The sequence below is a fragment of the Octopus bimaculoides genome, chromosome 28, assembly GCF_046866305.1.
Source record: "Octopus bimaculoides isolate indiv1 chromosome 28, ASM4686630v1, whole genome shotgun sequence".
NCBI classification, from domain to species: Eukaryota; Metazoa; Mollusca; class Cephalopoda; order Octopoda; family Octopodidae; genus Octopus; species Octopus bimaculoides.
The window spans coordinates 7,675,280-7,692,297 of NC_142955.1; the positions used below are offsets into that span (position 1 = coordinate 7,675,280).

Genomic DNA, 17,018 nt, shown 5'->3' on the forward strand with positions numbered 1-17,018 from the left:
GAGGCAAGCAGATGTAGTGCGTGTTACAAACCAGACTTATCAACATGTTGTTGAAAGGGCAGCAGCTGAACAATAATCATTTTTGTGCATGGCACAACAGATTGTACAGCTGCTGACCTGGCTACAATCTCCCAGATGGGACTATCCCCAATACACAAGACCACCACAGCAAATAGACCCAAGGTGGGCACCACTGGCAACAACACACACATCACATCGGTGCTCTTACTGAACACCAAAGGACTGTTAACACTTTGTAACAGGACAAAAATTCCTTTCTTGAGATACCTTGTTACATGCAATCAAGCCTTATGCATAGCACTTACGAAAACACACCTGAAACCAGATATAAGAAATGCAGAAATACACATATCACAGTATGTTGTATTATGGACCGACAGAAAAGAAAGGAGTCATGTAATCCGTGAAGACCTCACACCTCAGGTCCTTTTGTCACACTCAAATTCAGAGAACTTGATGGAGTTATATGTGCTACATATCGCCCTCCAAAAATAGAAGAAGTTCTAGTCACATTAGAACAACACATAAGTGTACTTCTTATGGGAGATTTCAAACTGCCCAATATCAGATGGCCCGAGGGGCTTTCTTTCCCAGGAATGACACAATGCAAACAAGGACAGGTGAAGTCCCTCCTGATTCTCATCAACACTTTGTACATGGAACAAATAGTACTCCAACCAACCAGAGCAGGTAACATATTGGATCTCTGCTTCACAAATAATATGAATCTCGTCCATAATCTGAAAGTGATACCAACACTACTCTCAGATCACAACATGGTAGAGCTGACCATGTATGGACCAAAGGAAACCATGGACATGCAGCCTACAAGAAACTCTCAGAATCTTTCCAGCTTGAACTTCCATACGGCAAACTGAAAACAAATTGAGAAAGAGATCCTCAAACAAAACTGGCCTAAATGTCTCTTCTCACCGGACATCAACATGAAACTTCAATAATTCATGTCTGTAATGCAAGCCATATGCTACAAATGTGTCTCGGAGAGAAAGGCCACTGTACACAAGAGCAAAATCCCCAGAGAGAGGAAAATTCTTGAGATGGCGTACAAAAGTTTCAAATCGCCTAACAAACAAACTGAAAGCAGTGAAAAGTCCCGCCTGTAAATACAACTGCTGGAGATTGAAAAAAATCTGCAACTGTCTCATGAAAAAGAAAGAGCAGACAAAGAAGCCTGGGCTATAGACAATATAAAATCTAACCTCAGAGCTTTCTACAAGTTTGCCAAAGAAACAGCTTCAGTGCACTCCAGGATAGGGCCACTCCTCGAAAAAGATGGTACACTCACAGGAAACCCAATGAGGATAAGTGAAATATTAAATGAGCAATTCAAAAGTATTTTCACTCCACCCCTAGGGCACTTTCAAATCAGCAATCCAACTGACTTTTTTACCACTGCAGATATAAAAACAGAGGCAATGATGATAGATTACATCGATATAAAGGAAGACGATGTAATAAGGGCTATAGATGAAATGAACCCAAACTCAGCTACTGGCCCTGATGGATTCCCAGCAATCCTTCTAAAAGTATGTAAGCGAGTCCTAGCAAGACCACTGCAGTCCCTCTTTCAGAGTTTCCTTGCAACTGGCAAACTTCCAAGAAAACTGAAGGCGGATAAAATATGCCCTATTCCTAAAGGTGGTAGCAGAGCAGAGGTCAAGAACTACAGACCTATCTCTCTGATTGCACATCAGCAAGGTCATGGAACAAATTGTCAGAAGAAAACTAATCATCTTCCTTGAAGAAAATGACTTGCTGCCTGACACCCAACATGGTTTCCGACCAGGAAAAAGCTGCCTGACTCAGCTCTTACAACACTATGACTGGGTGCTGAAACAGCTGCTCAACCACTCAAATGTAGAAGTGATATATCTCGACTTTGCAAAGGCCTTTGATAAAGTCGATCATGGAATGATATGTCACAAACTGCGTGATCATGGCATAGTTGGAAAATTGGGAGAATGGCTTCATGACTTTCTGAAGGATAGAAGTCAGGTGGTAGTAGCCAATGGGGCCACCTCCAATGACATGCAAATAGTGAGCGGTGTTCAGCAAGGCACTGTTTTGGGACCACTACTGTTCATAATGGCCCTTTCAGACATGCCCTCAGCCACATAGAGAGCCACAATCACAAGTTATGCAGATGATACAAAAATCTCACAGGTAATACAGAACCCTGAAGACACTATACACCTGCAATTTGAGCTGGATGAAATATACAAGTGGGCTGAAAAGAATAACATGCAGTTTAATGCTGAAAAGTTTCAAGCCTTGTGCTATCAACATGCAAAACTAAATGTAATATCCATTAAATACACGGGACCTGGGCATTTACATGAGCAATGATGCATCCTTCCATGTGCATGTTTCTAAATTGGCAATGAAATGCAGACAGCTGACCGGATGGATTCTTAGAACTCTTAGAACAAGAGATCAGGAAACTATGATGGTCCTCTGGAGGACACTTGTCCTAAGCCACTTTGACTATTGCTCTCAGCTATGGTCACCAACCAGTGTCAAATTAATCTCAGAACGTGAGGCAATCCAATGAAGCTACATGAAGAACATTGTCTCTATGCAGCATACAAGCTACTGGGGAAGACTCAAGAGATTAAGACTCTATTCCATAGAGTGTAGGCGAGAAATATATGTCATAATATACATCTGGAAGATCTTGGAAAGACTTGTCCCAAACTTTGGCATCAAGAGTTACACAAATAAAAGAACTGGGCACCACTGCATAGTGCCAAGGACTCCAAATTTGCCATCAAGATGTTGGACAAGATACTGCAATAGCCTGGGCTTCTGAGGTCCACAGCTCTTCAATATCCTTACAAAGGACCTGAGAGACCTGCAAGGTGTGGATGTAGGTGTCTTCAAAATAAGGCTGGACCTCTTACTGTCAAGTGTCCCAGATGAACCAACTTCACGGCAGGAGATGCAGATGAGAGAAGTGACATCAAACTCTCTCATGCACCAAATGTCAATTCCTAAAAAGCATTCGTGAAGTAAAATTATGTAGCAACACCAAATGGCGGTGACCCAGCATGACCACAGCTCGTGAGCTGAAACTAGATCTATAAAAATATAATTATATATGTGTGTGTGTATATATATATATATATATATATATATATATATATATATATATAGGCGCGGAGTGGCTGTGTGGTAAGAAGCTTGCTTCACAACCACATAGTTCTGGATTCAGTCCCATGCATGGCACCTTGGGCAAGTGTCTTCTACTATAGCCTTGGACTGACCAAAGCCTTGTGAATGGATTTCATAGATGGAAACTGGAAGAAGCCTATCATATATATATATATATATATATATAAAACTGGCACTCCATCGGTTATGATAACATGGTTCGATCAACTGAACAGCCAGCTTTTGAAATTAATGTACAAGTGGTTGAGCACTACACAAACATGTGTACCCTTCATGTAGTTCTCAGTGAGATTCAGCATGACACAGAGTGTGACAAGGCCGGCTCTTTGATAGATAAAAACCAATTTTTGCCAGCTGAGTGGACAGGAGCAACGTGAAGTAAAGTCTGTTGCTCAAGGACAAAATGCATCACTGGGAATTGAACTCTTGACCTTGTGATCATGAGCTGAATAACCTAACCTCTAAGCCACATGCACATACAATCACTCTCTCACACACACATACACACACATTGAAAAGCAATACCTGGTAAGCCTGAAGTTCACACTGAAACCAGTAAGAGCATAATGATGAAAAGATTTGAGAAAGAAACTTACCATAAAAGGAAACTAATTTGGAATAAACTTTGTCAAGCTTCACATCAACGAGAAATCTTTTGCCAGGTTCATTGCTAATTCCTGCAGAGAAATCAAGGACAGTTTTATGAGGATCTGTGACCTTGAGATATGAAACGTACTTGAACCCTATTTTCTTCCATGGCTGGTCAAGTCCACCTTGCAGTGTGTATATGTCTGGGCCAATTTTTAGAGTACCCATTATTGAGGTTGCATCAATGACAATGCTTTTGGATACTGGGAATGAAAGACAGAGCATAAAATTGAAAGACAACCACAAAAATAAATAGAATAAAAAATAAATAAAAATAAACAAAAATAAATAAATAAATAAATATAGATATACTAGCAGAGATTCCCAGCGTTGTCCGTGTTACATGCAATGGAAGAATTAGACTTTTCTGTTATATTTTCTCTAATGAACTGGAATACCTATGATTCGAATTTCATCAAAATTGCAGATGAAGGTTCTTTCCCTCTTTACACACCGTAAAAAAATTCTAATCATGCCACATATTTTCCATACTACTGATCTTTATGCGCAAATTCCAAAATTCCAGTCTTATGGAACAGGTTAAAAGGATTTTGCTCCTGAAAAATGGAGGTCATGGAGCTCTAAAATGTGGGTGTTAAGGCCCCTATTGGGGGTGGGTGTCTTAATGCCAACCAGAGAAGTTGAATTGTTGAGAATCTTTTTGACTTGGGTCTTATAGCTATTGTTTGAATTTCTTTGAAATAGGAAATATATGTATGTTCACTGAGTTTGTAAAAGAGAGCAAAGCTACAGGAAACCAAAAAATGAATAATCACAATAAACAGTCAGCTACCCTAGCCTAGTCGTTACTACTCCCTAATGTAGAATTCCTCACCATACAGGTGACAGGCACAGCTGTAAGATGCATTACGGATCTATAGCAATTGGAAGGGTGTGATCCAACTGAAATAAACATTAACAACTGTGTGACATGAGGGCTAAGGGGAAATGAAAGTGTCACCTCTGGAGTTTACAACTGACCACTATACAGATAGGTAACTGGACAGAATAAATTTACAATACAGAATAAATTTACAATACAGAATAAATTTACAATACAGAATAAATTTACAATATAGAATAAATTTACAATACAGAATAAATTTGCAATACAGAATAAATTTACAATAACCAGTCTTTGAATAACCAGTCACTCATCTGGGTATGCCTTGAAATCAATATTACCACCTGGGGACTATGTGTAACCCAGTGATGATAAAAAGACTCAAAGGAGGTTTGCAAGGAAATAACTTTACTCAACACTTTGCAACTGAATCAGTGGAGGCAAGGATGCCTTCATTTACTTGACAATTTATGCACCACATTGCCGAAATCACAATCTAAATATATCTCAAAGCAAACTCTTACACTGTTGTACCATTGAATTACAAATAACGCTCATATTTTGTGCTCGGGTGACCCTACAGCTTCCAAGAGTACAACTATATTCGTCTATGCTTAGAAAAAAATGACTACATTGTGGGTGTTAAGTCTGCATGAAGGGGTCTTTGTAACTTCTAAGAAGATGAAATTTTAGAAATATTACTTCATTTGTGTCTAATATCTATGGTTAAAATTTCATCAACATCAAATATATAGGAATTTTCATGGGAGTTATGGCCTTTATGCATAGAATATAATTTCAAAATTTCATAAAGATTCATTCAGTACTTTTGACCTAGTTTTGGATCCATAAAAAAATGACTAAAATTTGGGAGTTAAGACCCCACCCCCATTAGGGGGTCTTAGAATCCTCATGAGAAGTGGAAAGTTTGAGAATACATCTTGATGTGTGTCAATTAGCCATGGTTGAAATTTCATCAACATCGAAAACTTATGAATTTTCATGGGGGTTTTGCCCCCTTTAAGCCATCTCAAATTCAAACCAAACATACTGCATTATACCCGCCCTTATGCATTGAATCTAAGTTCCAAATATTATAAAGATCCATTCAGTAATTTTGGTCCATGAAACTTTATGAAACACACAGCATTACCCTTCTCCCTAGGCTTGGATTTTGTGTTCCAAATTTCATTAGGATCTGTGCAGTAGTTTTTGAATGTATAAGTAACACATGAACTCACATAAAGACATTAACTTTTATATAATAGATATGAATATACACATATACATACATGTATATGTGTGTATGTGTATTAAATATATATATATATATATCTACACACACAAAAAGATAGATTGATAGATACAATTGAGTGGGCAAAGAAAAATATGAGACACTGCCACATTAACTCCCACATTTTAGAGCTCCATGACCTCCATTTTTCAGGAGCAAAATCTTTTTAACAGGTTCCTTTTAACAAGACTGAAATTTTGGAATCTGTGCATAAAGATCAGTAGTATGGGATACATGTGTCATGATTACAATTTTTTTACGGTGTGTAAAGAGGGAAAGAACCCTCAATTGCAATTTTGATGAAATTCAAATCATAGGTATTCCAGTTCATTAGAGAAAATATAACAGAAAAGTCTAATTCTTCCATTGCATGTAACACGGGCAACGCCTGGTATCTCTGCTAGTATTATAGATAAGTATGTATATATGTATGTATGCCTGTATATATGTGAGATAATAATTTCACTTTAATAGTTTCAGTATTAAAGTGAAACTATTAAAATGAAAATATCTGACATTACAATAGAGAGATGTTATTGTTTTACTTTTGACACGTAATTCTGCAATAGTGGAGGGGATGTGATATTGCACTGGGCTCGCACTAGGCATGAAACTAAAATATTTTTGGCCTAAAACACTACATGGACCCTAAGTAAGGCATGTGTAAAATTTGAATGAAATTGGTTGTGTAGTTCTCAAGTTTTAGGGATTCACACAGACAGACAGACACACAGACACGTTTTCATCTTTATATATATAGATATACAAAGGTGCAGGTGTGGTTGTGTAGTAAGTAGCTTGCTACCCAACCACGTGGTTCCAGGTTCACTCCTACTGCATGGCACCTTGGGTAAGTGTCGTCATCTATAGCCTCAAACGAACCAAAGCCTTGTGAGTGCATTTGGTAAATGGAAACTGAAAGAAGCCTATTGTATATATACATATATATATACATATATGTATAGATACATACATAAAAATGATGGTGTAGTGTATGCAGGCTGAAGGCTATTGTTTGTTTATGAATTCTGCCAAATGCGAGTTTTCTTTTCAGGTACATGATACTGCTGTCCCTCATCCCAGTGTCTCACAGGCCCACACCTCCCACACCATAAGAGTTGGCACACTCAACGTCGGCACACTGAAAGGTAGATCTGGTGAGATTGTTGAGATGCTTGAACGGAGATGTGTAGATTTGTGCTGCATCCAAGAAGTAAGATGGTGAGGAGGTTCCGCTAGGTTCATCACAGGCAAAGAACACAGGTACAAGATTTTCTGAGCAAGGAACACTGATGGGGTCGGGGGCGTGGGTATACTTCTTGCAGAGAAATGGGTTGATAAGGTAAGCGAAGTAGTCAGAGTATGTGACAGAATACTTAACATTAGATTAGTGCGTTATCATAGGTTAGCAATCATTATCTTGGCCTATGCCACTCAACCGAGGCTACCTGATGGGCAGAAAGACTGATTTTATGACACCCTCTTGCAGACTACCTCGTTGATGAATGACAGAGACCTTCTCTTTGTGGCTGGTGACTTCAATGGACATGTTGGACAACATGCAAGGAGCTTCAAAAGTGTACATAGAGGCTATGGCTTTGGTTCCCGCATTGAGGAGGGAACCAGACTGCTGGAGATCTGCGATGCAAATGATCTTATGGTTTGCAATACCAACTTCAGGAAACCTGCCAGTCACTTAGTCGCCTACTATAATGGCAGACACACTGGCCAAATTGACTACATCCTCGCCAGAAAAAGGGAAATAAGGCTGCTTATTAATGCCAAAACCTTCCCAGGTGAAGAATGTACCCCTCAGCAGGAGACTAGTAGTTTTCTCTTTATTATTGGCATAAAGCTATTTCAACATAGATTAGTAGTTAGCGACTTCAGGAACAGGGCTAAATGGATGCCCAGAAGACGACCAGCATGGAGGAGAAGGGTCTGGAAGCTTAAAGATCCTGCAAATGGACAGAGATTTAGAGACGTTTTACTTGAAGCCTTTGATGTGGAAGACAACTGATGTGGAAGACAACTGGAGGTTTCTACGGGACAACCTGCTGAGAGCCACTGACCAGATCTGTGGATGGTGCAAAGTGCCCTCTTGACCCAAGGTAACGTGGTGGTGGAACAATGTGGTTGACAGGGCTATTAGACAAAAGAAACAAGCTTGGAAGGACTGGAAGAACGGTGGTAGCAGGGAATTGTATCAGACTGCCAGAAGGAAAGTTAGGACAGAGGGGAAGCAGATAAGAAAACATTCGCCAATGTTCTGCGCTATGAGGACCAAAGGCTTGGAAAGTCTACCGAATGTCGACCCAACAGTGGTAGATAAAGCAATTAAGAGTATGAAGACAGGGAAAGCACCCGGTCCATCAGGAATCACTGCAGAGATGCTCAAAATATCTGGTGGTGTCGGCTATAGCCTAGTCACCCGTATTGTTAACCAGGTGATACATGAAGGAGTCATACCCAATGACTGGTGTAGCAGCACCATAGTCAACTGCTACAAAGGTAAAGGTGATGCTTTAGGTACAAATAATTACAGAGGTATCAAGTTGTTGGATCAGGTAATTAAGGTCATGGAGAGGGTCATAGCCCAACTAATTAGGGAGAGAGTCAGTTTTGATGAGATGCAGTTTGGGTTTGTGCCAAGGAAATGCACCACTGATGCTATCTTTCTAGTAAGACAGTTGTAGGAGAAATACCTAGCCAAAGATAAACCTCTGTACCTGGCTTTTGCTGACATGAGGAAAGCCTTTGACAAGGTCCCCCAATCCCTTTTCTGGTGGTCAATGAGAAAACTAGGGATAGATGAATGGTTAGTGAGAGCTGTGCGAGCCATGTACAGAGACGCTGTCAGTAAGGTGAGGGTTGGCAACGAGTACAGTGAAGAATTCCGGGTAGAAGTAGGGGTCCACCAAGGTTCAGTCCTCAGCCCCCTCCTATTTATCATAGTCCTCCAGGCAATAACAGAGGAATTCAAGACAGGATGCCCCTGGGAGCTCCTCTATGCTGATGACCTTGCTCTAATTGCTGAGTCACTATCAGAACTAGAGAAGAAGTTTCAGATTTGGAAGCAAGGATTAGAATTGAAGGGCCAAGGCAGGCAAACCACAAACCCCTTCAGGTAGATGGCCCTGCTCGATCTGTAGAAAAGGCATAGGTAGAAACTCTATAAGATGTACCCAGTGCAAGCTATGGACACATAAGAGGTGTCCAGCAATATCAAAGGAAGGCTAACTAGGAAGATAGTTTTTGTATGTGGCAGATGCTCAGGAGCAATAAACACTGAAAATGTGCAGAGAACAACTTCTGCCACATTTCAGGGAGAAAAACTAGAAGTAGTTGATAGCTTCTGTTACCTAGGTGACCAAGTTAGTAGCAGGGATGGGTGCTCTGAAAGTGTAGCTGCTAGAATAAGAATAGCATGGGCAAAGTTCAGAGAGCTCCTACCTCTGCTGGTGACAAAGGGTCTCTCTGTGTGTAAGCGTGTGTGTTTGTGTATGTTTGTGTGCACACACACGTGTGTGTGTGTGTTTCTGTGTGCATGTGTGGAACATATGGCCATGAAATTGCCAAAATGAATGGAAAACTGTTACTCCTCTGTCCCAGACTGGTCAACAGAAGATGGCTAATCATTCTTCATGACAATGCTCGAGAAATTGAGGGAACTTGGCTACAAAGTTCTTCTCCACCCAACTTATTCCCCAGACCTTTTTCCTACCGACTACTACTTTTTCAAGCACCTTGATGGTTTCCTGTAAGAGAAGGAGTTCAAAAATCAAATCGATGCTGAAAGTGCTTTCAAAGAGTTCATCAGTTCCAGAACTCCAGAATTTTATGTTACTGTAAAAAACAACCTTGTAACTTGTTAGTAAAAATGCATTCATTGTAAAGGTGCTTACTTTGATGAATAAAATTTCCGTATTGTTGAAATATATTGTGATGAATTTCATGTTTCAAAATGTTGCTTGCTTTTTACTCAGCCTGATATATATATATATTAGAGTGTTCAGAAAGCATGTGCATTTTCCTACCAATATGAAATATGAATTAACCAATCATGTCGAAGCCAAGGTCAAATGGGTGGGAACTGTCTAGAAGTAGTATATCATCTCTTCTATCCAGCAGTTATTTCGGTAATTAACCCTATGGATGGATAAAACCTTTATGAAACAACATATTTGCCATTGCTCACTGTATGAGTTTCAAAAAAGTACCGCTACAAAAGCAATGAAAACATTTGTGAAGTGAATCTGGATGCCGTGAAAGCATATACATGTCAGCTGTGGTTTAAAAGGTTAAAAGATGACCCATTGCTTTGGAAGATGACCCATTATGAATGACAACCTTTTGAAAGATTATTGTATCATGTCTATGTCAAAACACCAGAGATGTAATGTGTCATGTTCAACTATCCAGCCTTTGTAAGTGAAGTCAAAGTGGGTTGACCAATACAGTGTTGAAGCCTTTTGGCTGGATTGAACCTGTAATTTCAAAAGTCCAACCCTATCATATACATATACCTTTTATCTTCCCGGTTTTACTTATTTTACTCACTTGACTCTGGCCAGGCTGGAGCAATGCCTTCAAAAGATTGATCCTTGAACATATTTTTTAAAGTCTGGTACCTATTCTATCAGTCAATTTTTGTCAAGTTGTGGTGGGGAACAAACACAGACACAAAGACGCACACATATATGACAGGCTTCTTTCAATTTCTGTCTACCAAATCTACTTGCATAGTTTTGTCTTGCCCAAGGCTATAGTAGAAGATACTTGCCCAAGGTGCCACACAGTGGGACTGAACCTGGAACCATGTGGCTGGGAAGTGAGCCTCTTACCACACAGGCATGTCTGCACCTATATATACAATATGTATATATATAATATGTATGTATATATTTGTGTATATATGTATAGGGGAAAAAACTAGAAGCAGCTGATAACTTTCGTTACCTACATGACTAAGTCAGTAGCTGGGGTGGATGCTCTGAGAGTGTAGCTGCTAGAATAAGAATAACCTGGGCAAAGTTCAGAGAGCTCCTACCTCTGTTGGTAACAAAGGGCCTGTCACTCAGAGTGAAAGGTAGGCTGTATGACGCATGAATGCAAACAGCCATGCTTCACAAAGTGAAACATAGTCCATGTGTAAGCTTGCAAGAAATGTCAATGTGCATACATGACAAAGTGTAAGCACCCTGAGAGAAAAATTGGACATAAGAAGCATCAGATGTGGTGTTCAAGATAGATGACTGCACTGGTATGGTCATGTGTTACATATGGATGAGGACAGCTGTGTGAAAAAGTGTCACTCCCTAACAGTGGGAATCTCTGGGAGAGGTAGAATCAGGAAGACATGGGATGAGGTAGTGAGGCATGACCTTCAAACGTTGGGCCTCACGGAGGTAATGACAAGTGACTGAGACCTTTGGAGATGTGCTATGCTTGAGAAGACCTGGCAAGCCAAGTGAGACCATAGCCGTGGCCTATGCCAGTGTCACATAATCAGCCTATTTAAGAGTACCCTTCAATCATTGGGCAATATGCTGTACTTGAGGAGACCTGTTGAGTCAAGTGAAATCATTGTCATGGCTGATGCCAGTACCACCTGACTGGCATCTGTACTGGTGGCACGTAAAAAGCACCATTCAAAAGTGGTTGTGGCCAGTGCCACCTGACTGGCTCCCATTCCAGTGGCACGTAAAAAGCACCCACTACATTCTCGGAGTGGTTGGCGTTAGGAAGGGCATCCAGCTGTAGAAACCTTGCATGATCAGATTGGAGTCTGGTGCAGCCGTCTGGCTTGCCAGTCCTCACTCAAACCATCCAACCCATGCCAACATGAAAAGCAGATGTTAAACGATGATGAATGTATACCAAATAAAAAGAATTTGTCAGAAAGGAAGTGTTTTCTATTGAAGTCAATACTTACATGTGAGAACCATGTTTCTAGTTTTAAATCCTTCTGATGATACATTAATCTGTACATTTTTACCAGGGATTTGAGTTATGACACTCTTCACACTCCATGTGTGATCTGGTCTTGTAACATCAAGTTGGGTCATCGAGAGAGATCCATTCACCCATTGTTGAGTCTTTGTCCAAACACTAGCTGTGTACAACTTATCATCATCCTTCAGTAAAATTCTGGCACCAGTTGTCTGAGATTTCTGGTTTTTGATTGGAACAACTGGAAGAATAAAATCATTAGGAATGCATTCCAAGGCATAGAAATATAAATATTGATTTCAAATTTTGGCACAGAGCCAGTAATTTTGGTGGAAGGGATAAGTTGATTACACTGAACCCAGTGTTCAACCTTGAAAGGAAGAAAAGTAAAGTTATTTGAACTTAGAACGTATTATCCCAGCTTATCACTTTATAGTAACACACACACACACACATACACACACACACATATATATATTGTAAACATAAATATATTTCATGTATGCATAAATGTATGTGTGTATGTGTATATATATATATATATATATATATATATATATATATAAATTATTATTTATATAGATAGAGTGATAAATTGAATATTAATTCAATTTAAAACCTAGTGGCCCAGCATATAAAAAAATTTGAAAATTCAGAAAAAATTGTACTACACGTGTATGACCACTAGGTGGACATCCAATATGCTAGAAAGGGGTCATCAACGACCCAACCACAAAGAAAAATAATGTTCTCCAGAAAAATTTCGCAAAAACACCAGAACAGGACAAAACGAGAAATATACAGAATAAAGAATTATCTATGGACTGCAGTTTCGAACATTAACATTTTACTTACGTAACAATATCTGTATGTAACAACATCCGTGTTCTCATCAGCATAGACGTTCTAGAATCAATATACACGAATTGTCTTCATGAAATAAGACTTGCATATAATTCTACCGATTACATTGGGGCTATTTTTCAAAATGCCTCAGCTCCGGCACACAAAATTCCGGAAACAATTCTGCAGAGAATAATTCACTGAGGTATATGCTGTTGGCTGGAGAACATAACTATTTAAATTATTATTTATATAGATAGGGTGATAAATTGAATATTAATTCAATTTAAAACCAAGTGGCCTAGCATATAAAAAAATCTGAAAATTCAGAAAAAATTGTACTACACGTGTATAAGGGATGACCACTATGCAAGAAAGAGGTCAGGCATTTTGAAAAATAGCCCCAATGTAATCGGTAGAACTATATGCAAGTCACATGAAGACAGTTCGTGTATAGTTCTGCAAATTATATTGATTCTAGAACGTCTATGCTGATGAGAACACGGATGTTCTTCGATCCCCTTTGTTTATTTCTTATGAATAACTTGCAAATCTACGTATAAAAATATTAAAATATATATGAAAGTCTCAGTGTTGCTAGTTTAGAGAATTTAGACTTGGTCAGTATTTTCTTATAAAAAATATTTCGGGGATCAAAGAACCCGATTTCTATTAAAACCATAGGGGGAACAACTTCACCACGACGACTACCACCACTACTACTACTACTACTATTGTTATTATCATGACTGCTGCTAGTTATTCGACAGCTACAACCACTCCTAGAATTCCTGACCACTATTTAATTTACTAAAATAGATAGTAGTAATCTACTAAAAGAACCAGTTGGAATTACCATGTCCAAGGAAAGGACCACGTGCGCATGCAAGAAATAACAGTAAACTATGAATGTCATTCTTAATTTTAAATTCAATTTTATTTTATTAATAGCCCTTTTCTCTTCTCACATATTTTATATTCATTTTTGATAAGGTTTTTCAAAAAAACCGAAACATGTAAATTAATAAAAACACCCAAAAAATGTTTTAAAAAAGTGGCATTTTCATTTTTATTCATTTTCAATATCCACTTACTCGTGTAGTACTTTTACAAATATTTTCATATATATATATATATATATATATATATATATATATATATATATATATATATATATATATGCATGAGTCATTTAAGAGATCTTAAATCAAAGAAAAGATGCACTCATATATCTGTCAATAGAGTGGGTATATTATCCGAAATGTACAGTTTCCCAGAAAATGGACATTAGTTAGAATAAGAACAGTAATAAATGAGTGATGAACAAATATATAGTGCGTGTGTTAATTTGCCTAAAAAAAATGACCATTCCGAAATATAATATATATATATATATTCTTCTGTTCATTTATTTGTTTCAGTCATTTGACTGTGGCCATGCTGGACCACCACCTGTAGTTGAGCAAATCGACCTCAGGACTTATTCTCTGGAAGCCTAGTACTTATTCTATTGGTCTCTTTTGCCGCACCTCTAAGTTACGGGGACGTAGACACGCCAGCATCGGTTGTCAAGCAATGTTGGGGGGACAAACACAGACACACAAACAAATACGCACACATACATATATATATATATACATATATACGACAAGCTTCTTTCAGTTTCTGTCAACCAAATCCACTCACAAGGCTTTGGTCAGCCTGAGGCTATAGTAGAAGACACTGAACCTGGGACCATGTGATTGGTAAGCAAGCTACTTACCACACAGCCACTCCTGTGCCTATACATATATGTATGTGTGTATAGTTGAAATTTATAGAAAAACAAAAGACAAAGACAGGTATATGAACAACAAATAAATGTATTAGTTTGACACTTGGCAAAAATGATAAAGTCTTTTACATTTTGAGCCTACACTCTTCAACAGAAAGGAATAAAAGAAAATAAACAGAGAGAGAATGTAAAAAAAAACTTGTAAGCTATTTAAGAAAGGATGGTTTTAATTTTTAGTTTGCTAAGTTATTTCACTTCCAGTCACCATAATATATTACACTAGCTTAAAAACCATACTCTGTGTGGACTCTTAAGCTAGCTCCAGCGTGTGTTGTGTGTGTGTGGGTGGGGGATAATTGGGCCCATGGCCCAAAATAAAGACTGTTAAATAGCATGACTATAATATTTCTATAATGGCTATATGCCCTGATGGTGTTTGATCAGAGGTTAAGGACAGATGAGAATTAATTCTGCAATGCAATCTTTCTATTCTTCCAGTCCTAAGTTGAATTCCAACTGTTGAAGAATTTGTCCCAAAATTCCTCTCTCAATGTAAATTAATGAAGTAAATGTCATTTACCTCTCCCTTGATCTCTGACATCATCTGACAAATGCCATCAAGATGGTATGAACCAGCCAAGCTTTACCTGCTAGAAATAGCAACCCAAATGCTTTTAAATCAGATTTCAATGCTGGATGTTCAAGAATAACTTTCGAAATTTATGACAACATCTTATTGTAAAGTTCCCATTGAAATTTAATAAAATTAATTTAGAAGTGATTATGTAATATATTTCTTCAAGGCAAGGATCACATGTAGAATTACCAATATTGTGCGATGGTGCATAACTAATAACAGACCACATTAAATCATACTTACTGTTCCTATCTTTTAAATCCCAAATGCATTTACTAAAATTTGTAGAATTACTTTTTCTTCTATACTAAAATGAATGAGAATAATTATGAAATCTAGATTTCAAACTGTAGCAGATGAGCCAATGTAATAATACGTATGATCCCCTGTTATTATCTTACACTGATATTTTTCTTTAAACACTGATTAAAGAATTTGAAAAGATTTTTTCTAGACGTTTCTAAATTAACCATATTAGATCTATATATAGTGAATAGAGCGTCATCTCTATATAATCCAACTCCCAATTCAGGAAATGCATTATGTATACAATTAAGAATACAAATACCAATTAAATTGGTAACTTCGGCTAAACCACCGGATCCCAAAGTAATATCAAAATAATCAGCCTATCAATTCTAGTTCAATACTTCCTGTTGAATTTAAATTATGGTTTTCTTAGCCACTAGCATTATATCAACCTCACATTTGGATAACTCTGGATTCTTCATGGTGAAAATTAATGCTTTATTCAGAAGATAGGATTGATGAATGAGTAATAATTAGAAATATCCAACTGAATGAATTTAGTATGTTTTTTACCCTTAATGTTAATGAACCAATCAATAACCTCCAAGGAATTAGACCATAAAGATAAAACTAATATTTTGTTTAAGCCTAGGAATATATTTATCAATAATAATTTTACTGATCTGACCTGTGGATCAGTATTAAAATTAGGTTTGTGATCTTTTAAATTAATTCTTGGGATTTTGGGAGTGTAAGGTTCAGTTTGATCTTCAACAATGTCTTTCACAATTAAGTTAATGTTTAGAAAATTTTCTTTCGAGGTAAGCTTATAACCCTTTGGGAATTGTTTTTTAATTAAAGAGAAGTATTTTTTTGATTCTAAATGATAAAAGTTTCCAGCTTTTATCTGTATTCCAGGTTAATTCCTAAATTCTTTCAATAATTGTTGCAATTTTCTTAGATAAGAGTTTATTCTCATAGGGAATTGGTGGAATTTAATGTTTTTAACTATATTCTAAAGTTCAATTTCAAAATGCACACCACTTCATACAATGAATTAATCTTATCAATTAAATTCTTCATATATTCTTTTTTAGGTGGCAAAGGTATATATATATATAAATATTTATATATATATATATATATATATATATATATATATATATATATATTGTGTATGTACAGGTGTTCAGGTTAAATTTGACAGTTTGCACAAAAGGAAAAGAAAACACAATACTTCATCCAAAAATAAAAGTATTTGGAAAAATCAAAAATCAACTAGATTATGGCTGGGACGTAACAATTTACTCAAAGAAGCCTCGTCCAGCTTACACAACAGCCTAAGGATGGCTCTGGAACCCGGCATATGCATTCCTCACTGTGTCTCTGGGAAGATCTTTGAACACTTCCTTCATCTTGGCCTTGGTGATGGAAGCAGAGTGGCTGGTGTCTTTCTCAAGTGTGTTCCATACAGTAATCAATGGGATTATAATCAAAGAAATTAGGAGACCAGAAATTAGGGCTGATGCAGTCATAAAAATTCTCCAACAAATACTTTTGACTT

The 17,018-nt window shown here is 37.6% G+C and overlaps 1 protein-coding gene across 3 annotated transcripts in view; it reads right to left on the bottom strand.

The window, feature by feature from the left end:
• The window catches only part of LOC106873345 (uncharacterized), a 263,949-nt gene that overhangs the window by 95,808 nt on the left and 151,123 nt on the right, over positions 1-17,018 (bottom strand). For all 3 annotated transcript variants that reach the window (XM_052977316.2, XM_089343929.1, XM_014920673.3), the window contains exons 15-16: positions 11,935-12,192; positions 3,810-4,064 (exon numbers count right to left, since the gene is read on the bottom strand). In XM_052977316.2, the coding sequence (XP_052833276.2) occupies positions 3,810-4,064; positions 11,935-12,192 (513 nt within the window). The remainder of the gene's footprint in view (positions 1-3,809; positions 4,065-11,934; positions 12,193-17,018) is intronic.